This window comes from Salvia miltiorrhiza, chromosome 5, assembly GCF_028751815.1.
Source record: "Salvia miltiorrhiza cultivar Shanhuang (shh) chromosome 5, IMPLAD_Smil_shh, whole genome shotgun sequence".
Lineage (NCBI taxonomy): Eukaryota > Viridiplantae > Streptophyta > Magnoliopsida > Lamiales > Lamiaceae > Salvia > Salvia miltiorrhiza.
The window spans coordinates 39153412-39176678 of NC_080391.1; the positions used below are offsets into that span (position 1 = coordinate 39153412).

The 23267-nt window shown below is 42.9% G+C and overlaps 1 protein-coding gene across 1 annotated transcript; it reads right to left on the bottom strand.

Moving 5' to 3' along the window:
* Positions 1 to 18485: 18485 nt before the first annotated feature.
* On the bottom strand, positions 18486 to 22466 carry LOC131025903 (uncharacterized). Its single transcript, XM_057955683.1, has one exon. The coding sequence runs from the start codon at positions 22464 to 22466 to the stop codon at positions 18486 to 18488; it is 3981 nt and encodes a 1326-aa protein (XP_057811666.1).
* Positions 22467 to 23267: the final 801 nt, after the last annotated feature.

Genomic DNA, 23267 nt, shown 5'->3' on the forward strand with positions numbered 1-23267 from the left:
TCTTTATCTCTATCCTTGTAACTTCAGTTCATCTGTATATATCTAGTAAACATATAATGAAACATCTAAATAATTGTGTGTATTGGGAATCCTCTGTTGCTAATGTTGGTGATTTGGAGAATGTAAACAAGAGGAATACCTTGAGTAGGTGGCGTAGAATTTTCTGCAAATTTTGTATGTAATATGAGTTAGGGAATCAAGTATGAGAAAGAATTGAAAGATACATAATTCCTTGTATTCTTACCTTAAAAATCTATTTGGAGATTGACTGCAGAGGTGAAGAAAATGGTGAAGTAGTGGGGTTGGTTGAAGAATGAGAGGGATGTGGATGAATGAGAACCATGTGTGCTTAATCTCATTTAGCAAAATATCTAAGGTTTAAATAAAATATCTAAAGATTAACATACTAATCATCCACATAAGTAAACCCAATCTCATATAAATACATCAAGACATATAAGCCTAATTCTCATTTAAGCATAAAATCCACTTGGGCTTGCCTCTAACATAAATTAAATAACTCATAAATAACTCATGGGCTCAAGTAAACAATCGATAAAAGATTCATATTTAACACTTCAGTGTTAAATCCTCCACAATAAATTAATGGACTCAAAATATATTTTGAGTGCATCATCTATTGAAAATAAAAATAAATCATCACATATATAAATCATCAAATTCATATAAGTTCGTATTTCATTAATGGATGCTGAACCCTAATTACCATAATCAATCCTTAAATTAGTAATTAAAAGTCTATAATCCTTAATAAAAAGTCGGGGCATTACAATCCCAGACATCTGTGTGTATCCTTTTACGACTAGTAGAGCTTTGTAACGCTCAATAGAACCATCCGGTCTCCTTTTGATTGTGAAAACCCATTTGCATCCTACAATTTTCTTCCCTTTTGGCAACCTGCACTTTTCCCATGTGTGATTTCGGTTCAGGGCACTTATCTCTTTCTTCATAGCATTTCTCCAATGCTCGATCTTGAGAGCCTGTTCTGCTGTTTGCGGGATCTCCTCATTATATAAGGCTTCTTCATAGGCTGCTGCATTTTTGGACAAGTTTTCTTTGGCGATATTCCCAACTGAGTATCGATAATTCCGCACGATCTTCTCTGGGGTATACCGTTTAGGAGGCACACCCCGATTACTTCTGAGTGGTAGCACATATCTCCCAGTATCTCCATCTACTGTATTCTCCTCCTGTTCTTCTTCAATGACTTGAGAAATATGATCAGTAGAATCACAAGACACAGTAGTAGGTTCAGAAGCTCTTACCTCAGATATCAGTGGCGGAGAAGATTTAGGCTCATGCAGCGGACTAAATTGTTCTGGAGTGGATGAAACATGCTCGGCGGCAAGGCTAACTTTTTCTGTTGGGTTTGCTTCCGGGCCTGGCATTGGTAACCAACTTAACAGGTCGATCTCACTCTCTTTCTCACTCTCCCCCTGACTGTTAAGGTGGGTACTATAAAAATACTCAGTTTCAAGAAAGTCGCAGTTCATGGTGGTTATGATTTGATGGATTTTAGGATTGTAACATCTATACATTTTTTGGTTAACACCATACCCGACAAACACACACTTAATGGCACAAGACGAGAGTTTAGTTCGTTCATGCTTGGGAATATGAACGAAGACGGAACTACCAAAAACTCGAGGTTGAAGAGTAAGAGCGAGAGGTATATCAGCAAGAGTGGATAATTTCTGTAATGGAGTTTGAAGCTGGACGGTTCTGGTGGGAAGGCGATTTATAAGGTAAACAGAGGTGGCAACAACTTCAGGCCAGAAGTGGGTGGGTACCTTAGACTCAAGCATCATAGTACGGGTCATTTCAAGGAGAATTCTATTTTTTCGTTCAGCAACATCGTTTTGTTCGGGAGTATGGGGACAAGTGGTTTGATGAATTATCCCTCTTTGTTGACAGAAGTCTTGCATGGATCGATTGACAAATTTGTTCCCCCCATTATCGGTTCTAAGGGTCTGGATATGTTTCTGAAATTGAGTTTGAATCATGTTGAAGAAATGAGTGAACTTTTCAAAAACTTGAGATTTATTTTTGAGAAAATACACCCATGTCATCTTAGTGCAATAATCAATAAAGAGCAGAAAATATCTAAAACCTTGACCCCCCACAACAGGTGAAGGACCCCAAACATCAGAATGAACAAGAGAAAATATAAAGTTCACTTGTGTATCATTAGGCTTAAAAGATTTTCGGTGGCTTTTAGCCAAAACACAAGTCTCACAAGATAAAGTCTCATTTTTCACTAATTTAGGAAATAAAAGCTTAAGATACTCCGTGGATAGATGCCCTAACCGACGGTGCCAAAGCCAGGCTTCCCGGTCAACAGTTTCGTGAGCCAGCATCACCTTGCCTTGTTGAGCTATCTCATCCACATAGTACAATCCATCCCGCTCAGTGCCACGCCCAATAATCTCCCCCGTCCTGATATCCTGAAGAAAACAAAAATGGGGATGCATTATCATGGTACAATTGAGCTCTTTTGTAACAGGGCTAATAGACAACAGTTTATGAGAAAGAGATGGAACATATAGACAATTTGAGAGACGAAGAGTAGGAGAAATTTCTATAGTTCCGGCTCCTTCAACATGAGTCAAATCACTACTAGCAGTTTGAACAAGTGTTCGGTGGGATGTTGATGACTTAATAATATCAGTTTTATCAAAGGTCATCGTATCAGTAGCTCCACAATAAAAAAATCCACCCTTCCTCTCTATCCCTATTATCACAAGAGGTTTGATATGCAGCGGAAAAATTTAGGGAATTTCTATATAATTGGGGAGTGATTTTAGTATTATGTAGAAGATTGAGGTGTTTCTGTAATTTATGAAAACTTAGGGGGGCAGTTTGCAAAAGATGGGATAAGTTCTGCAATTTAACAAAACCTCGGGGTAGCTTTTGTATTTTATTGGAACTTAGGGGGGCAGATTTTAAGGGATGGGGTATTTTTTGCAAATAAAGATAAGATTGAGGGTTTAGTGTGAAAACACCAAACCCTATACCTAATTTTAATTCCCCATTTCCTTCTCCAGCCGCCTCCCTCTCACATCTGCTCCTTCCGTTCTGCCTAGCCGGGGACGCCTGATACGCGGCCACCGCCGCTGCTTTCGCAGCCACCGCCTCTGTTCCGGAAGGCCTTTCACGTCTGCTCCCTCTGTTCTGCCCAACCGGGGACGTCCGATCTGCGGCCACCGCCGCTGCTCTCGCGGCCACCGCCTTTGCTCTAGTAGGCCTTTAACCTTCTCCGACGCCACTTACCACCTTTCCTTTTGCTATTTTGTGGTTGTCTTTATGCGATGAAGGGTTTCCTGAGCGATCTTGAGGGCTTCTAGCGGCGGCGGTTTGCTGCAAACGGTCTTCCGGCCGTGATGCAGGGTGGTATGTGGTGGCAAGTCCAGTCCCGATCTCTTCCGATGATGAAATGTTGGTGTCAGAGCGGTTGGTTGTCGGCTGCAAGATCTGTAGCCGAGCGGCCTCCCTTCTCATTTTTAGGAAGGCCGATTCGGCCGAGGGAGTTAATTTATTTGAGGTAGTTGGATTTGTGGCTTGAATCTTTCCTGACATATTTTTCCAGGGAAGAAAAAACATAAGGCTATTGCTGCCTTGATCGATTTAAGGTATTTGGAACAGTGAAGAACGATTTCTGAGTTCCCAGAATCATGCCTACTCTGATACCATGTTAAAACATGGTATAAACATATTTGTATAACTAAAAGACGTGTTTAGGAGACTGAATTGTTTGTGTTGTATTGCTTGCTTTCTTTGAGTATTACAAGCTCCCTTTTATAGGGTTAAAATTGAACTAAATAAGGTAAGTAAGTAAAAAGGAAACATCTATCAAGGATCTTTGATTGATTCTTAATTGATCTTTTTCCTTTCAACACCGCCCTCCAATTTCCGCCGGATTTCTGGACGTTAGGATTTCGAGGGCGAGTTGTTCGAGTGCAAAAATGATTTTAAACACTTGGCCCGGGATGCGGTGAGAAGCTGTATTGAGCAGCAGATTAGGGCCAGAAAACTTGACCTCCACTTGAGCTATGGGTGATTTGGAGGTGGCGACGAGCCCATTGACGACGCCCATCCCAGTTTCACTTGAACAGACGAGTTTTTGTATAGCAGAAATATGAGACGATTGTGCTTCTATGAGAGTAACAGAGTGAGATAACATAACTTAACTTTTATGCCAATGGTACTTGGTCAATTTGTGCCATTTCCTTTCATTGCAGCTTTGTGAAAGTTGTATGATTTCTTGGTAGGAAATTCTGTAAGAAATTAACAAATTATTAAAGAAATGATGATTTGAGTCGAAACATATACACAATCAGCTTAATTCGAGGAAAAGGGATCCTTGTTTTGTGGCAGGGTTGCAAAAAATAGAAATACTGCTAAACATGTCCTATACTTTCCCGGGCAAGAAGTTTAAAAAGATTTAAAAATTTAAAATGCCATATTTTTTAAGTTCTATAGTAAAAATACTCTCTTTTATAAATATAAGTATTTTATGCCATATTCTTTAAGGAAACAATAGGGCCGAATGGCCCTATTGAGCATACAAAATCAAAATTTAGCCCTAAATCTAAAATCATCAAAATTTAGCCATTAATTAGGTGGAATGCCTAATTTGCCCTTTCTACCCATCGCACTGCATCTCTTCGATTTGGCCCAATCGCTCTGGCGCTCCTCGATTTGTTCCGGCATAGTTTTGCAGACGCAGACGGAGGGCTCTCACATAGAGCGGTCGTGGCTGCTAGCGCGGTGGAGAAAGCAAGCTGCGCCGCGGAGGCCGAGGAAGCGGGAGCGATTGATGGGGCTCTGGTCGCCAAGCAAAGGCATAGTGTCGATGGTAGCTGCTGCCGTGGGCGACGATGGGCTGTTGTTGTTCGACGACATCGTTTCGATTGGGGGAATTTCGACTTTCTGATTTTTTCTAATTTTTTTGGGCGTGACTGGGATGATTTTTTGGATCTGATTTGATGAGGCGACGGCGGTGGATCTGATCTGATCTGATCGTTGCGCCGCCTCCTCCATCGGCAGATCTGATCTCCGCCTCATTCGATTTCAGCCATCGACAGATCTGATCTGATCTGATCTGATATGTGCTGCACGTATGGCACTTATGGCATTATTAGTGCCATAAGTGCACACTTCCCCCTAGGGTTTAGATATTCCATTTAGGGTTTAGATTATCCATTTGAGGTTTAGATGTTCCATTTAGAGTTTAAATGATGTTTTTGTTTATGTATTTGTGCTGCACGTATGGCACTTATGGCACTATTAGTGCCATAAGTGCCCAAATGACCATTGTACTTAGTTTTATTTTGAATTTTCGTCGGTACTTTTGGCACTAATAGTGCCATAAGTGCCAACGGAAATCCAAAATAAAACCAAAGTAAAATATTGGCACTTATGGCACTAATAGTGCCATAAGTGCCTAACCCGACCCGGCACGCGACCCGTGTGCCTGATCCTACCCGGTCTGCCTCATTAAGGGTAAAAACGTCCAAATTAATAAAAATGGCCAAATTTTGTGTTTTTTCAATGTGTGGCCATAAATTGTGTTTTATGCTTCATTTTGGCTACTTCAAAATTTTACTCTTCTTTAAGTACCCTTTGATTTAATAAGTTTGTTTGGTTTTCTTTAAAAGTTTTACACATTTGATCGATTTGACAACTAGGAGTCATAAAAGTCAACGATTTGACAGCTATCAATTAAGAATATATATGATCGGTGGGTGGCTAAATCATGTGTCCGTCCGGGCGGACACATAATTTCACCGAATGCACACATGATTTTACCGGTCGGACACACGATCTAGTCACATGATTTTACCGGTCGGACACATGATCTGGGTGGCTAGCCACCCAGATCATGTGTCCGACCGGTAAAATCATGTGTCCGGCCGGGCGAACACATGATGTAGTCACCCACCGATCATATGTACTCTTGACTGATAGCTGTCAAATCGTTGACTTTTTTGACTGATGACTGTCAAATCGGTCAAATGTATAAGACTTTCACAAAAAACCAAGCAAACTCATCAACATCAAAGAGTAAAATAGGTACTTCACATAATTAGGGCATAGAATGCTTTGTTTTATAACTTAGGGCATTTTTACCATCAAACTTAAGGATGTGGGCATTTTTGCCTATTAACACTTTTAAAATAGTGTCATTTGTACAATTATATAGTGTTAGTGTTGTTTATATAACATGATAAAGTTATTTTTACAAATTAATAGTGTTATTTTTATAATAAGTACTTCCTCCGTCCACGAAACAAGTTCCCACTTGCCTCTAAATTTTTGTCCACAAAACAAGTTTCCACTCTCCTTTTTGGACATGTATACCCTCTCGTACTTTTAAAATTACTACACTTTACCTATTAGGCCCACCTTATTCCACCATTATTTATGTAATTAGTCTTCCCTAAATTAATTATTATTATTGACTTATAGTTATTGTTATTACTACTATTATTATTTGTTAGGTCCGGGGGGTCTCGAATAGGTGTATGGGGGGGGGGGAATACACCTATAGGCTATTTTTATGACTATCTACTAACCTCAATCAGAGGGATCTCAGTCAGAGATAGAAATGAAACTTTACACGCAAACAAGACACCTGTTTAACCGAAATAAGTGTTGACCAACAGGGTTGACGACTGATACTGAAAGCTCTTCAGTAAAGAGTTATCAGTTAAGTCACTGGTACTTAACTGATCCACGTAAGGGCTTCAATCGTGTTTGCAAAGATGAAGATGATATCTCTCTTCTTTACTATCAGATGATAGTGAGTCAGATTGATATCATACGCAGCGGAAAATAAACTTCATTTCGAATAGCCTCGGTGGAGCAGATAGTTGGATTAGGGTTTCTCTTTTCAGTTAGTCAGTGTTCAGTTTTATCAAATGAAATAACACAGTTATGAATGTAAAACTGGAAGCTGTAAATAACACAGAGACTTTTACGTGGTTCGGAAAAACTCTTTCCTACATCCACGGCTGGTTGATCAGACCAATAATCCACTCCGCAAGTGCTTCCCTGGTGCACTGCAAACCGTGAACTGAAGATAAACTCTCTTCAGCACCTACACACCTCGCGTAGGGTTTCCCTACCTACACACCTCGCGCAGGATTTCAGCACCTACACAACTCGCGCAAGATTTCCTTACTAAGCACACCTCGTGCTCAGTCTTCCCTTTCAGAGTTCAGAGTACCTTCCTGAACCCCGAGTCACTCAAACACTCTTATGGGGGAGAGGTTTAAACGAGTGCCAACTATACTTACAAAGAACAAGTTCTTTGAAGCAAGTTTGACCTTTGGCTTCTGGGAATACAGAATATATGCCTAGGGTCTAAGAGAATGTATGTAATCAGCAGTGACTGATTTTGGCTTTGGAATTCTCTTCTTCGATTCAAGCTTTGGGCGGTTTAAGCTTTAGGCTGAGTAGCTATTTCGGCAGAGCTTCAGCTTATGTTGTTGAATCGGTGAAGATTGAAGTGATCCTCGAGCGCTATTTGTAGGAGAACTCTTGAATAGATCCGTTGGCGTAAATCGTCCTCAAGATTTCTTCCGTTGGAGAGCAATTCGAATTTGGGCTGAGGCTTCAATCTTCGAGGTTCCTTGTCTGTGTGGAAACGGCTCTCTTTGATGGACAGGAGATGTGACATCTCTGAAAAGTAGCCACCAGATAGGAATGACCTCTGCAGAGATAAGATATTGAGATATCTCTGCATTTAATGCGGCTGTACTTGAGCGTACGTGGCTTCCTCTGAACGTTGGAAGATCAGTCCTAGGAGGAATGTTCAACTGATACTTGACTTTAGTATCAGTCCATGGCGCGCATTAAATAATCAGTCTTCAACTGATTCTTCAACTGATACTTCAGTTGGTAGTTGCAGTCTTCAGTCTTCAGTCTTCGTTCTTCAGTCTCCAGTCTTCGACACCGCGACTAAACTAGAAACGAACTCTAACACTTGAGTTCAAAAACGATTCTAGTCTAATACATTTAAGTCCTATGAATTTTGGTATCATCGAAACAAGGGTTAGGATATTCCACAAGGTTCCCAACAATTTCCCCATTTTTGATGATGCCAAAACCACACAGCAGTTCTAGACAACAAAAAGACTGAGCTCACAGTACAAGTTCTAGACAAGGGGTGAAAGCTGTTCCCCCTTAACAATAGAACCTAAACAACTTGTACTCAGAGCAAGAACGAAAACAGTTCTAAACACAGAACAAAAAGAAGACAGAAAAACCATAAATCAGAGCCTGGACAAAGAGTCATTGTCTTCAGGGTGAGATCAATTAAGAAGTTCATTTCATTAAAAGGACTGATAAGCCATCAGTCGAGGTACAGAGCAAGACTTACATTGGAGTAACAAGAAAAACAAAAAAAACATCATGGGTAAACCATGGACTCCAGCAGTCTGCTTGGCTGCGCCTTGAACTTCTTGATCTTCATCTTCTGTCTTCGTGTCTTCAAGGTTCCTAAGCTTGTTCCACTCTCACTTGTTTTCCGTTGAATTGAGGTCTTTTCCTCTTGGCGTATCTTCCTCATGATCATCGGATGAAATAGAGTCCAATGATCATGTTGCTTATCCGACTTAAGTCCATTAGATTGTTCTTCTTTCCCCCTTTTTGGCAACATCAAAAAGAAGGACGGACATAAGAAGGAAACACATATCCTGCGAAGGAAGGTTCGCAGGAGGAAGATATTGGGGTTATTGGGGATGCAGAAGCCGAAGGCTTAGAAGGGGGTTAGGAAGGAGAAAGAAATGACGAGGAAGAAAAGAAGAGAAGCAGAGGGTTTGAGAGGTGAGGGGTTGTCAGTTCAGAGGAGATTGTGAGTGTCTCCCTGTTGACATAGCGCCGGTTGACAATGAGTTCCTGCTCATTGGTGTTGCTCCGCATCGATTCTCCACAAAAAGCGAGATGCCTTTTGGTGAAGACGATGAAGTCTGTCCTATTTCAGACAGGTACTTCAAGCCGATGCACCGGGCATGAGGATAGAAGACACTCGCTTCGCTGGATACAAGTGAGGGTAGAGCAAACTTTGACGCCGGAGAGACGTTGTGATCCAGTGGAAGGGTCCGGTGAAGACCAAGACTATGAGTGTCATTCTTCCACTCCATGACTTTGCAGTCATAGATTTCTCCTTTAGTCGGAACAATTTTTCTCTGCAACTTTGGAAATAATTGAAACTTTTTCTCACAGTGAAGGCTGTGGAGAGTTGTTAGTTGATGCAGAAAAATCGTGAAGACAGCATGGTGTATAAATAGACAAGATGTGAACCAAGAAGAAGATGAAAAGGTTTTTCGAAAACTGTGCCTTAAATGCAATTGAAGAAAAATTTCGCGTCCGCCGTCACTGCGAGGAACTTCAAAAGGCATCATTACATATGTCATGTCAATGAGCGTTTCAAGAAATTTTATTGCAGAGGCAAAAAGGTTGGAAGGATTTTTGGCAAAAATATCAGGACAAGTTCAATCAAAACAGGTTTTCACTTTATAAAAATCTTGTCCTTTTTCAGATATTCCAATTCCAACAATTCCAACAATCAGTTAAAGTTTTTGAAAGAAACTGATCAGTTAGAGAAAAGGTTTTGAACTAAACACTTAAAGCTCTAAACTGAAATAACTGATTTTTGAAAAGGTAAGCATTTAAAATACTTACTGATCAACTGAACATAGTAGTCAGTTGATACCACGTGATCCTGGATGATTCATCAGGATGACTTCTTCTTCAGATGAGCACTCGGACTTCATTGCATTCCACGTTGGCGATCGTAGAAGCAGCAGTTGGTTGACCACCAGTCAGCATGACTGTTTGAGAAAATCTTCAAACACAGCATCACTCTTCAGGGTTGATGAGGCCGATCTTTGCACATAGATCATTGAACCTCTCTTCTGGAAGAGCCTTGGTCAGCAGGTCCGCTCTCTGAATAGCAGTGGGAATCCATTCCACAGAGACATTCTTCTTTTCGACATGATCACGAATGAAGTGATGTCGAATCTCAATATGTTTGACTCTGGTGTGATGAACTGGATTCTGGGAGATTGCAATAGCACTGGAGCTGTCGCAATAGATAGGAACTTCCTTTTCCTCGATCCCATAGTCCTTTAGTTGATGGACTAACCACAGGATTTGTGAGCAGCAGCTTCCGGCAGCAACATATTCAGCTTTAGTTGTAGAGGTGGCGACTGAAGTCTGCTTCTTAGAAAACCAAGATATGAGCTTGTTGCCTAGGAATTGACATGTTCCGGAGGTTGATTTGCGATCAAGCTTGCATCCACCGAAGTCGGAGTCTGAAAATCCGGTGAGCTTGATGTCGTCTTCTGCTGGATACCACAATCCTAAATTGGGTGTGCCCTTGAGATATCTCAGAATCCGCTTAGCTGCATCCAAATGAGCTTCCTTAGGATCTGATTGATATCTTGCACAAACCCCGACTGCAAATGCGATATCTGGTCTGCTCGCAGTCAAATACAGCAAAGATCCAATGATTTCTCTGTACTTCTTCGAAGAGACAGAGCTTCCTTCTGAACCTGGATCAACTTTCCAGTTTGTGTTCATTTGGATCTTGACTGACTTCATGTGCTGAATACCGAACTTAGCTATCAGTTCCTTGGCATACTTGGACTGGCTGATCAGTATTCCTTCTTTGGTCTGCTTGACTTGCAATCCGAGAAAGAAATTCATTTCTCCCATCATGGACATTCGGAATTTGTTCTTCATGATGTCAGCAAACTTATTGCACATGCGTTCGGATTTGGATCCGAAGATTATGTCATCGACATAAATTTGAACAAGCAAGAGATCTTCTCCTTCTTTGAGAGTGAACAAAGTTCTGTCCACAGATCCCTTTTTGAAGCCTTGTTCAACTAGATACTCCGAGAGAGTATCATACCACGCTCTTGGTGCTTGCTTCAACCCATAGAGCGCTTTCTTCAGCTTGTACACCTTTTCTGGTCCAGCAACCTCAAATCCTGGAGGTTGTTCTACATAGACTTCATCTGTGAGCACTCCATTGAGAAATGCACACTTGACATCCATTTGGTGTACCTTGAAACCTTTGTGAGCTGCGAAGGCTAAGAAGAGTCTGACTGCTTCCAATCTGGCAACTGGGGCGAATGTCTCGTCGTAGTCGATTCCTTCTTCTTGACTATATCCTTTAGCCACAAGCCTTGCTTTGTTCCTCACAACGTTTCCTTCTTCGTCTTTCTTGTTCTTGAAAATCCATTTCAAGCCAATCACCTTTGCATCGTCTGGTCGATCCACAAGCTCCCAAACAGAATTCCGGTTGAATTCATTGAGTTCCTCTAGCATTGCGATGACCCATTCTGTGGACTTCAGAGCTTCTTCAATATCCTTGGGCTCTATAGTTGATAAGAAGCAGCTGAAATTCTTATCTTCGTTGATGCAGTTCTGGTTGATGTCGAAGACGAGGTTGCACATTGATCTCCGAGTCTTGACGCCATCTGATGGTTCTCCAATGATGTTCTCCTTAGAGTGGAGTTCAAACCATCTTCGATACTTCTTGATTTCTTCAGGGGATGGTGGAGCTTCTTCAGTTAGAATAGCTCTGGGATGTTGAGCACTTTCTGGAGAAGGGGAGAGTTGCGCTGGGGCGGCTTCTGCGCGTTCAACTTGAACTACAGCAACTGGAGTTCCCCCTTGACTAATGCCATCTGTATTGGCTCCAGTTTGAACTTCAGACCGTTGGTTGATCTTCTGATACTGAAGCATCTCAGTATCTTCATCCTTGCCAGGTCCCCATACCAAGACAGTAGAGGGCTCGTCAGTATGGATTTCAGCTTTGGAACCTTCAGCGATCTGAACACTCTTTTCAGCATCTTGTTCCCTGAAACCATCTGTAGACTCATCAAAGACCACATGAGGTGTTTCTTCTACACAAAGAGTTTGAGTATTGAACACTCGATAGGCTTTGCTTGAACGTTCTGTTCCAGAGTATCCAAGAAAGACTCCTGGATCAGCCTTGCTATCGAAGGTGTTCAACATCTTCTTATCATTGTTGTGTATGAAACACTTAGAACCGAAAACATGAAAGTAGGCAATCGATGGCTTTCTGTTCTTCCATAACTCGTATGGAGTTCTTCCATGTCTCTGAGTGAGGAAGGAGCGATTCTGCGTGTAGCATGCGTTGTTGACTGCTTCGGCCCAAAACTTCAAGGGGAGTTTTGACTCGGCTAGCATCGTCCTTGCTGCTTCCTTTAGAGACCGGTTTCTTCTTTCTGCAACTCCGTTCTGCTGTGGAGTTCTGGCTGCAGAAGTTTGATGACTGATTCCTTGTTCATCACAATACTCACGAATGACAGTATTGAGGAACTCAGTCCCACGATCTGATCTGATGCTGATGATGTTGACTTCCTTTTCAACGCTCAGTCTTCTCAGCAGCTTTGGCAGTTCCTCCAGTGTCTCCTTCTTCTTGAAAAGAAAGATAACCCAAGTATATCGTGAATAATCATCCACAACTACCAAGGTGTACTTCCTACCGTTGTAGCTTCTTGGAGTGATTGGGCCAAACAGATCCATGTGAAGTAGATGCAGAATCCTTTCAGAGGAGTGTCCTGTCTTTGACTTGAATGACGTCCGCGTCTGCTTTCCTCTAAGGCATGCTTCACATTCTTGCTTCTTCTGGAATACAATAGAAGGAAGACCTTCTACCAGTTGATGTTTAGCAAGTTTGTTGATCGTCTTGAAGTTGAGATGGTTGAGTCTCTTGTGCCATAGCCAATTGAGCTCCGAGATGCTCTTGCTGATGAGGCACGTTTCTGGTGGGCTGTCTTCCCAAGAAACGACGTAGAGACTCCCTTGTCTGAATCCTTTCAGAACCACCTTCTTCTGATTGTTTCTAACAGTGAATTCATCCTTTTTGATTTTCACTGTGAAACCACTGTCACAAAATTGACTCACAGACAACAGATTATGTTTAAGACCAGAAACAAAGCTAACATTACTGATACTGGCGTTACCCATGTTGAGCACACCGTAGCCTTTTGTTTCTCCAATTGAGTTGTCTCCGAATACAACTTTGGATCCAGCTTTCTCAACATACTGGGATAGGTATTCTTTGTAGCCCGTCATATGCTTCGAACAACCACTGTCCAGATACCACGTTCTGATTGAAACTTTTGCCTCTTCCTTCCTTTTATGTTTCCTGACATTGACCTGCAAGGAAGAGTTGCTTCAGGCACCCAATCAAGCTTTAGGTCCTTCAAAGTTAGTTCGAGTTCCCTTTGGAACCCAAATTTGCTTCAGAATTGGTCTGGCTGGTTTCTTGCGCGTTGTTGGATGTCTGATCGATGTCGTTAGCGCTTCAGGTGGCACATGAGCATTCTTCCGTTGAGAAATACTTTTGAAGGCCTCACTCTTGTAGCAGTTCTGTCTGATGAGTTTTTGAGGTCTTCTTTGCTCGGCGAAGTATCTTCCGTGAGATACTTTAGTCTTTGCAGACTTATGGAGATTTGTCTGATGTCCAGTGGCTTGTCGTCGAGGAAGTGGCATGGCTCGACTGGACTCAGCATTGCTTGATCTCCATGGATGTTGTTCCTTCTGAAACTGAACTGAGGATGTCAGTTTCTGACTGATGTGGCCTTTCTTCCCCCTGGGTTGATGAGGAAGATTCTTCTTGGCTCCTGATGTTCCTTCCCGGATCTTTGACTGAAATCTGCTTTCCAGCCTTTTTAATAAGATGATCTGGTTGGGAGCCTCCTTAGCTCGTCTGTAGCTTCGTGGAGGTGGAACATTTGATCTGGCCATCAGTCTGCGCTTGTGAACTTCATCCATATCATGATCTCTTGATTCTTCTGAGGTTGTGATTTCAGAAGGATCATTCTTAGAGATGATCATGATATCCTTTCCTTTGGCAGCTGCAACTTTTCCTCCGATGCTGTTGACCAGTCCTTTCGATGGAAAGTTGCTCATCATGGGAGACTGCATCATGCAGTTCTTGACTGTTTCTTCTAGCTTGTGATTGAGCCTCTTGATTTCATGAGAAGCTCTTTCACATTCTGAGTTGGAGACTCTGAGCTTTTCTTCCAGTCGGCTGTTCTCCATGATTAGCTGATCAAGACAAGTTTCATCCGGAAAGTAGATGATTGTCTGATGTTTAGCTCGTTCATCATTGATCTCCTTGTCCATTTTCTGATTCTGCTTGAGGAGATCTTCGAACATTTTCCTCAGCTGACAGTGATCAGTCAGGAGCTGATCAAACTCGTCAGTTTCAACGGATGAGCTATCTCCAGATTCTGAGTGGTCTCCTGAAATCATCAGGAAGTTATCAGTGTATGGAGTTTTTGTGAGAGATTTTACCTCTGGGCCATTCATTCCATTGTCGTAGTTGTTGTCAGCTACACTTTCTGATTCGTTGGCCATCAGGGCTCGGCTCTCATCATCTGAGCTGGAACTGTCGAAGTCGGATGATGTTGATGTGTCGTTGGAAGAGTCAGCATCATCAGCAACCATCGCTTTCTTCTTCAAAGATCTGCGATCTTTCTTTGCTTTCAGTTCCCTGCGCTCAGCTGGAGTCAAATCAGGGCATTCATGTCGAAAGTGCCCTTTCTTTCTACATCCATAACATTCCAATTCTTTGATGTCGTAAGCGGCTGACTTCCTTTCTCCGCTTCGATCTGTGGAATGTCTGGAGTCCCCTTCTCTTTCTTTTCCCTTGTAGTGCTGCTTGTGGAACCTTCTGTACTTCCGGAACTTGGACTCCATCTTGTTGAATCTGTCAGTCAACAAGGCATATTGACTGAAGAAGTCCTCAGGGTTGAGTTCCGTTGGCTCCTTGATCTGCTTCTTGCCTTCTCTGGTTGAGGCCTTCAGTGCAACTCCTCTTGAGGTTGATGGACCATCTTCGTCTGATCCTCCAGCCTTCTTGTTACCAAGATTTCTCAGAAGGTCGAACTCATTTGCCATGAGATCGGAGAAAAGCTTGTTTGTCGGGAGCTGACTGAATCCTGGCTTATGCTGATGAGCGACTGAGTAAATCTGCCATTCTCCTCGTGGCAGTGCTCGAAGAATCTTCAAGTTGATTTCTCGTTGAGTGTATTTGTCTTTGGAAATGGATTGAACTTCATTCAATATAAGATTGAATCTTTGTTCCATTTCCTCGACAGATTCATTCTTGAGCATGAGGAATGAGTCGAATTTCTGACAAGCTATGGACAGCTTATTCTCCTTGATTTTCTCAGAACCTACGCACATTCTTTCCAGAATGTCCCACATCTCCTTTGCTGTTCTGCACTTGATGATCTTCATGACATACTTGTCAGGAACGGTGCCGGAGATGATGCTTTTGGCGAGGTTGTCTAACTCATCTTGCTTCCTTTCTTCTGTGGTGAAGTCTGCCTTTGACTTGGGCTAGTCCTCATCGTAAGGTTCCTGACGGATGTCAGTAGGAACACTTTTTACAGTTTCGGTGATGATGATCGGACCGCTGGTGATGACTTCCCACATTCTACAATGTTGGGCGATGAGGAAGCTTTCAAGCCGAAACTTCCATATGTCGTATTTTTCAATACAAAACGTAGGTAGAGAAGATAATCTGCTGTGGTTAGTCTCCATAAAAAAAAGAGAAACAGATAACAGCAGATAGAGCAAATAGCAAGCACACAAAAAAAAGAAAGAGTAAAACTTCTTCGAGACCTTTAAGAAGGATCTAGTTCAAGTAGGAACTAGTCAGAGACAGATAGTTCTTGCGAACAACCTGCTCTGATACCAATTGTTAGGTCCGGGGGGTCTCGAATAGGTGTATGGGGGGGGGGGAATACACCTATAGGCTATTTTTATGACTATCTACTAACCTCAATCAGAGGGATCTCAGTCAGAGATAGAAACGAAACTTTACACGCAAACAAGACACCTGTTTAACCGAAATAAGTGTTGACCAACAGGGTTGGCGACTGATACTGAAAGCTCTTCAGTAAAGAGTTATCAGTTAAGTCACTGGTACTTAACTGATCCACGTAAGGGCTTCAGTCGTGTTTGCAAAGATGAAGATGATATCTCTCTTCTTTACTATCAGATGATAGTGAGTCAGATTGATATCATACGCAGCGGAAAATAAACTTCGTTTCGAATAGCCTCGGTGGAGCAGATAGTTGGATTAGGGTTTCTCTTTTCAGTTAGTCAGTGTTCAGTTTTATCAAATGAAATAACACAGTTATGAATGTAAAACTGAAAGCTGTAAATAACACAGAGACTTTTACGTGGTTCGGAAAAACTCTTTCCTACATCCACGGCTGGTTGATCAGACCAACAATCCACTCCGCAAGTGCTTTCCTGGTGCACTGCAAACCGTGAACTGAAGATAAACTCTCTTCAGCACCTACACACCTCGCGTAGGGTTTCCCTACCTACACACCTCGCGCAGGATTTCAGCACCTACATAACTCGCGCAGGATTTCCTTGCTAAACACACCTCGTGCTCAGTCTTCCCTTTCAGAGTTCAGAGTACCTTCCTGAACCCCGAGTCACTCAAACACTCTTATGGGGGAGAGGTTTAAACGAGTGCCAACTATACTTACAAAGAACAAGTTCTTTGAAGCAAGTTTGACCTTTGGCTTTTGGGAATACAGAATATATGCCTAGGGTCTAAGAGAATGTATGTAATCAGCAGTGACTGATTTTGGCTTTGGAATTCTCTTCTTCGATTCAAGCTTTGGGCGGTTTAAGCTTTAGGCTGAGTAGCTATTTCGGCAGAGCTTCAGCTTATGTTGTTGAATCGGTGAAGATTGAAGTGATCCTCGAGCGCTATTTGTAGGAGAACTCTTGAATAGATCCGTTGGCGTAAATCGACCTCAAGATTTCTTCCGTTGGAGAGCAATTCGAATTTGGGCTGAGGCTTCAATCTTCGAGGTTCCTTGTCTGTGTGGAAACGACTCTCTTTGATGGACAGGAGATGTGACATCTCTGAAAAGTAGCCACCAGATAGGAATGACCTCTGCAGAGATAAGATATTGAGATATCTCTGCATTTAATGCGGCTGTACATGAGCGTACGTGGCTTCCTCTGAACGTTGGAAGATCAGTCCTAGGAGGAATGTTCAACTGATACTTGACTTTAGTATCAGTCCATGGCGCGCATTAAATAATCAGTCTTCAACTGATTCTTCAACTGATACTTCAGTTGGTAGTTGCAGTCTTCAGTCTTCAGTCTTCGTTCTTCAGTCTTCAGTCTTCAGTCTTCGACACCGCGACTAAACTAGAAACGAACTCTAACACTTGAGTTCAAAAACGATTCTAGTCTAATACATTTAAGTCCTATGAATTTTGGTATCATCAAAACAAGGGTTAGGATATTCCACAAGGTTCCCAACATTATTGTTATTATTATTATTATTATTGTTGTTGTTGTTGTTGTTGTTGTTGTTGTTGTTGTTGTTGTTGTTGTTGTTATTATTGTTATTATTATCAAATAGCTAGTGAAAGATTAGTAAAAGTAATCACAATACATTAATACTACCATTTTAGTCTTTTACACCACTTTTTTCAGTTTTCTTAGTTTCCGTGCCGAATACAAACTGGGAATTTGTTTCGTGGACGGAGGGAGTATATAGTACTCCCTCCGTTCGCCAAAAGTGGGGCACTTTAGGTGGGCACGGGATTTAATAAAATTTGTGATGATTTTGATGTAGTGGAGTAAGGGCCCACCACTTTATGAGATATGTGGTTGAGATTGAATTTGGAGTGGTTTTTTTGTAAATAAAGAATGTTTGGAAGGTTAAAAGATTAAATTGGATGGTGGGACCATTTCCTTAAAAGGAAAGTGGTACACTCTTTGCGGACGCCCGATTTAGTAATTGTGCCCCACTTTTGGCGGACGGAGGGAGTATTATTTATAATAGTGTTAGTGCTATTTCTATTTTTTATTAAATAAGGTTATATTAAAAAGAGAAAGAGAAAAGACAGCCTAAAAGGAACCCTTGAAAGCACAAAAGAGAGCAGACTAAGGGCCGAGCCTCGTTAAAACCTCCATAGAGAAAACCCGCAAGGGAAAACCTCTAAGGAGGAAAAAGAGTACTCGTCTAAAAAACATAAACAAATGACCCAGAGGAGTTGAAGAGCGGGAAGGACTGCCTCAGAAACTCCGGCCGAACCATTGTCCCTAGGCAATTCGGCTCAGCAACCCCAAAACAAGCACAAACACCGACAAGCCACAAAATAAAAAACGAGCTGAAAGAAACACCGCAACTAGCCAGAAAGAACGAGCAGAAAAAGGCCAAAGAAAACAAGCGGAACGCGCAGAGACAACCACATCTCCAAACTCTCAACGCCGACAGCCAAACGCCATCGCGGAGCAACCAACAGGACCCGACTCCCCGAACCCCAGTGCCGAGCACACCCAGCAACTGTAAAAAGGCCAAGAAACGTCCTATCACAGCACCTAGAACCATCCCAACAGCCAGCCACAACCAACCCCCACAGCCATCAACCACGAATACGAACAAAACTGTGAGTGGCCATATCCAAAGCAACAGCCTTCTTGACATCATCAATCGCATGAGGCCACCAACCTTCCGACCTATCAAGATTAGCCATAATATCAGCTGCAGCATTACCTTCCCGGTAAATGTGAGAGACCATGATCTGCATATCCATAAGAAGATTCAGCGTGCGGTTCCAGGACGCCACAAATCTCCAAGGAACATCCCGGGCACGAGAGCTTAACAGATTTACCACATACATCGAATCTGCCTCAATCCAAAGAAACATCCAACCTCGAGCATGAGCAATCGCAATCGCAGTGATAACCGCATATAATTCAGCCTCAAACGCATAACCACGACCACATTTCAAGTGAAAGCAACCACGGACCCATCCAAACTTATCCCGAAAAACCGCACCAGCTGCAATAGCACCTGGCGAACCCGCAGCCGAACCATCAGTATTGACCTTGATCCACTGGCCAACAGGAGGCCACCAATAAACCTCAATCATTAACGGAGGCGGAGACGAACGAGAAACAACACCAAGGCTACGGGTGATCAAATAATCCTGCCAAGAATTCGAAACCGAACCGATTTTAAACGAAAACGCATCGAGCTCCTTAAACGCCACTTTAACGAAGCTCATCACAGCCCTGGGATCGAAACTCTCATCATTGAAAACAACTCGGTTCCTCCCCTCCCAGATACGCCAAAGAAGCGACAAAACACCCAACTTCCAAAAAGAGTTCACCTGAGAACTGAACTTAGCATTCCAAGCCAAAACTAGGAAGCTATGAATATCCAGGCAATGCTTAAAATCACCTTGCTGAAACCAACCAAGAAAATCCATCCAGATCGGACGCACCACCGAGCACTCCCAAAACAAATGGGATAGAGTCTCCTCCGCAGCACCACATAAAGAACACCGATTGGGTCCCAAGGTACCCTGGCGAATGAGAACGTCCAGGGTCGGCAAGCGGTTTTGAATTATTCGCCAACAAACAATCGAGCGTCTCACAGGAATATAATTCTCCCAAATCCAATCTCCCCAACGAACTTTGGGAAAGCTATGGCAGATACGAGAATAGGCAAGAGCCGCCGTAACATCACCTGTAACAGAATGTTTCCAGAATTTCAAGTCCTCACTCTCCCCAATAGGCAGTAATAAAATATCACAGACCGTGTCAGGAAACTGAATAAAGAAATCCTCAGAGAAATGCCAAGCTCCCTCAAAATAATAATCAGCCACCGATTGATGGAGAAAATCATGCATGAAGTGCGGAACCTGAAGCTTATCCACCAACTTATAACCAAGCCAGTCATCAAGCCAGAAATAAGTAGAGGAGCCATCCCCAATAAAGGAATAAGAATTCTCCACCAGCTCACTCACGTTCTCACGAATACTAGTCCAGACCGGCGAAGAAACCAGCGAAGACTTCGCATGCCCAAAACTAGTCAGGTACCTCATGCGAAGAATGGAAAACGCGAAGTCAGTCCCTTTAATGCACTTCCAAGCCAGCTTCATCATAAAACTCTTATTCATGAGACTAAAATCTCTTATCCCCAAGCCACCTTCCTGGCGAATAGCACAAACCCGAGACCAACCAACAGGGCAGGAAGGCCGCTGATCAATCCTGCCAGTCCATAAGAAATTCCGGCACTTTTTATCTAAGCTGTGGAGAAGAGATTTTGGCCACCGATAAACCATCATCGAATGAATAACAGAACTCTGAATAACCGATCGAATCAGACAGAGCCTTCCAGCGATAGAGAGCTGCAACCCTTTCCAGCGAGAAAACTTCTGAATAATTCTATCATAAATGCTGGTAAAATAAGAAGCACGAGAGCGCCCCGCAAAGATTGGGACGCCAAGATAAGTAACGGGAAGGCATCCCACAGCAAACCCAAGTTCCCGGGTAATATTACGACGCATGGCAGCAGCAACCCCCGAACCAAAGAAGACATGAGACTTCTCGACGCTGCAAACTTGACCAGACAAGCTCCCATAATAATCAAGAATCTCCTTGATTTTACGCGCATTCTTCTGAGAAGCTTTACAAAAAATAAAGATATCATCCGCATAAAGCAAGTGAGTAGGGAAGTTACACGTCCTACTGAAGCTCATCGGCTGGAGATGACGAGAATTCACACAATTGATGAAAAGATGACTGAGAACATCTTCAGCAATGCCAAACAGAATGGGGGATAGAGGATCCCCTTGACGAACACCCCGAGAGCAAGCAAAGTAACCGCTAAGATTCCCATTATAAAGAATAGAAATTCTAGCCGAAGAAAAGATAATGGAAATCCACCTAATAAAATTCTCATGGAAGTTATTAGCACGAAGAACCTGCAGAATAAACCCCCAACTCATCGTATCAAAAGCTTTGCGAATATCCACCTTGCAAGCAATGTTCGAACCACGGCCCGATCTATTCATACAATTAAAACCCTCAGAACCCAACACAATACAATCATGAATAGATCTTTCTTTGATGAAACCGAACTGGTTCTGAGAGACCCCCTCCGCAGCCACCAAACTGAGACGAGTTGCCAAAATCTTGGAAATAATTTTGAAAAAGAAATTGGACAAGATGATAGGTCGAAGATCAGCCACAGTCTCCACAACATCTTTTTTAGGAATCAAAATCAAAGTGCTCGCATTGCAGCCCGCCGGGAGATAAGAATGCAAAAAGAAAGCCCTAACCGCATTAACGATATCCACTTTAATCGTAGACCAGCAGCTCTGAAAGAAGCGCCCAGAGAAACCATCCGGACCCGGAGAACTGTTAGCATCCATACTGAACACCGAAGCAGAAATCTCATCCTCAAGGGGAATACTCGTGAGATGGCGGTTCTGCAACTCTGAAACCCAGGGATCAATATTCGCCTCCAACTCAGTAAGATCCACCGAAGTCTGTCTATCCTCAGTAAACAGGGATGAGAAAAAATCCGTAACATGCGTCTTGATAACATCCGGATCATGCACAACTACCCCATCAATTTTCAAGTGGCCAATCGAAAAACCCCGGTTTCGGAACTTAATCATATTGTGAAAAAAAGTCGTATTCCTGTCCCCATCAACAAGCCAATTCATACGACTTTTCTGCTGAAGCATACTATTTTTCCTAGAAAGGAGCACATTAATTTTAGCCTGAGCCGACACCTCCTCATCAAATAAATCGTCCGTATATCCTGATTCAGCAATATGAGCTTGGATATCTAAAAGATCCTGCTGATTCTCCTGAATGGCAGTATCGACATTACCAAAAACCATCTTATTCCAAGAGCGAATCACCCCACGAAGACGGCGCAATTTAAACATAACCCGAAAAATAGGGCAGTGAGCGTCAACATGATCATTCCACGACGTAGCGACCATGCTTTGGAAATCCGGGTGAAGAACCCACATATTGAGAAACTTGAAATGACGCTTACCAGTAGGCATGGCAAGCTTACATTGTAACACCAACGGAGAGTGATCCGAAGAAATTCTAGGAAGAGCGTGAGAATTAATGGAGTCCCACATATCCGCGAACCCATCAGAGATCAGCGCTCTATCAAGCACAAATTCCACATGCCTAGGCAAAAAACGACGACCCGACCAAGTGAAGCGCAGGCCAGAAGTGGTGGGCTCGCCAAAACCAGAAGCTTCAATGAACTCACAGAAATCCTGACAAGCGCGTCTGCACGGGAGAACCGAACTAATCCTCTCATTAGCTCCTTTCACCGCATTAAAATCCCCAATAAACACAGTATTTCTGCTAATAACCGAGAGTAAATCAGCCCACAAAATACGACGCTCCCCAGCATCATTCGAACCATGAATAACAGCAACGCGGAAATTACGGTTCTGCCAAAAACAATCCACCACAACAGCCTGAGAAGAGGAGAAGACAACACTAGTCTGGACCGAAGGATGTGTCAAAAACCAAATATTAGAACGACGAGGCAGCCTGCAATTCTGATGACAAGGAACCATGTTCAAAGATAACCAAAAATTCTGCTGGATTTTTCGAAATTTAGATTTCGGCTCAATAATACCCAGCACAATAGGGGCAAAGGAATGACAATACTCCTTCATCAAACGCTTAGACTCGTCCGTAAGGCCCCGGACGTTCCAAACGAGAATATTCATCAAAACGTGGAAGAATGCGTGGACTGGTGCTCAGCCAGCTCCACTTCGTCAGCCCAACGTTTATTAGCAACAGAATCCATCACCCGCAGACTCTCGCGATTGCTGCGATCAACCACATAAGGGTTTGGCTTGTGCCCCGAATCCGCCGACTTCCTAAGCCGCTGCTTGATACTTTCTTCCTGTTGTTTTAGAGAAATGTTGTGATTGCGCACCACCTGGACCTGCTCATGCTTCGGAGGCCTCCCACGACCCCGTTTCCCCGTGGTTTCGGTACTGGTCTGCCCCAAATTTTTTTGCAAACGATCAATTTTTATTTGGTTATCCAAGGCCGCCACCTTTTTAGCATTAGCCTCCGCTGTCATAGGCTTAATCATCTGCGCTTCACCAGAACCCAACGGCGTCTGCACTCCAGCGGAGTCTTGCTGTCCCCCCGGATGGGCCCGCTGATTCTGCTCGATGCTCACATCTCATGACGAATGCTACCCATTAACCACCGGCGAACCAAACTGCCCAGAATCAGCCTTCGAACTTCCATCAAGCACCTGGTGTGCATGTTCAGCCTTCATGTTCAGCGTTGGATCTTGCTCATGCTGGTGTTTAATCGCGGAATGAAGCTCACCAATCTGCCTCTGCTCAGCCACGGAA

Excerpts from the sequence above, each read along its gene's own strand:
- LOC131025903 (XM_057955683.1), bottom strand. The coding sequence starts at position 22,466 with ATGGTTCCTTGTCATCAGAATTGCAGGCTGCCTCGTCGTTCTAATATT.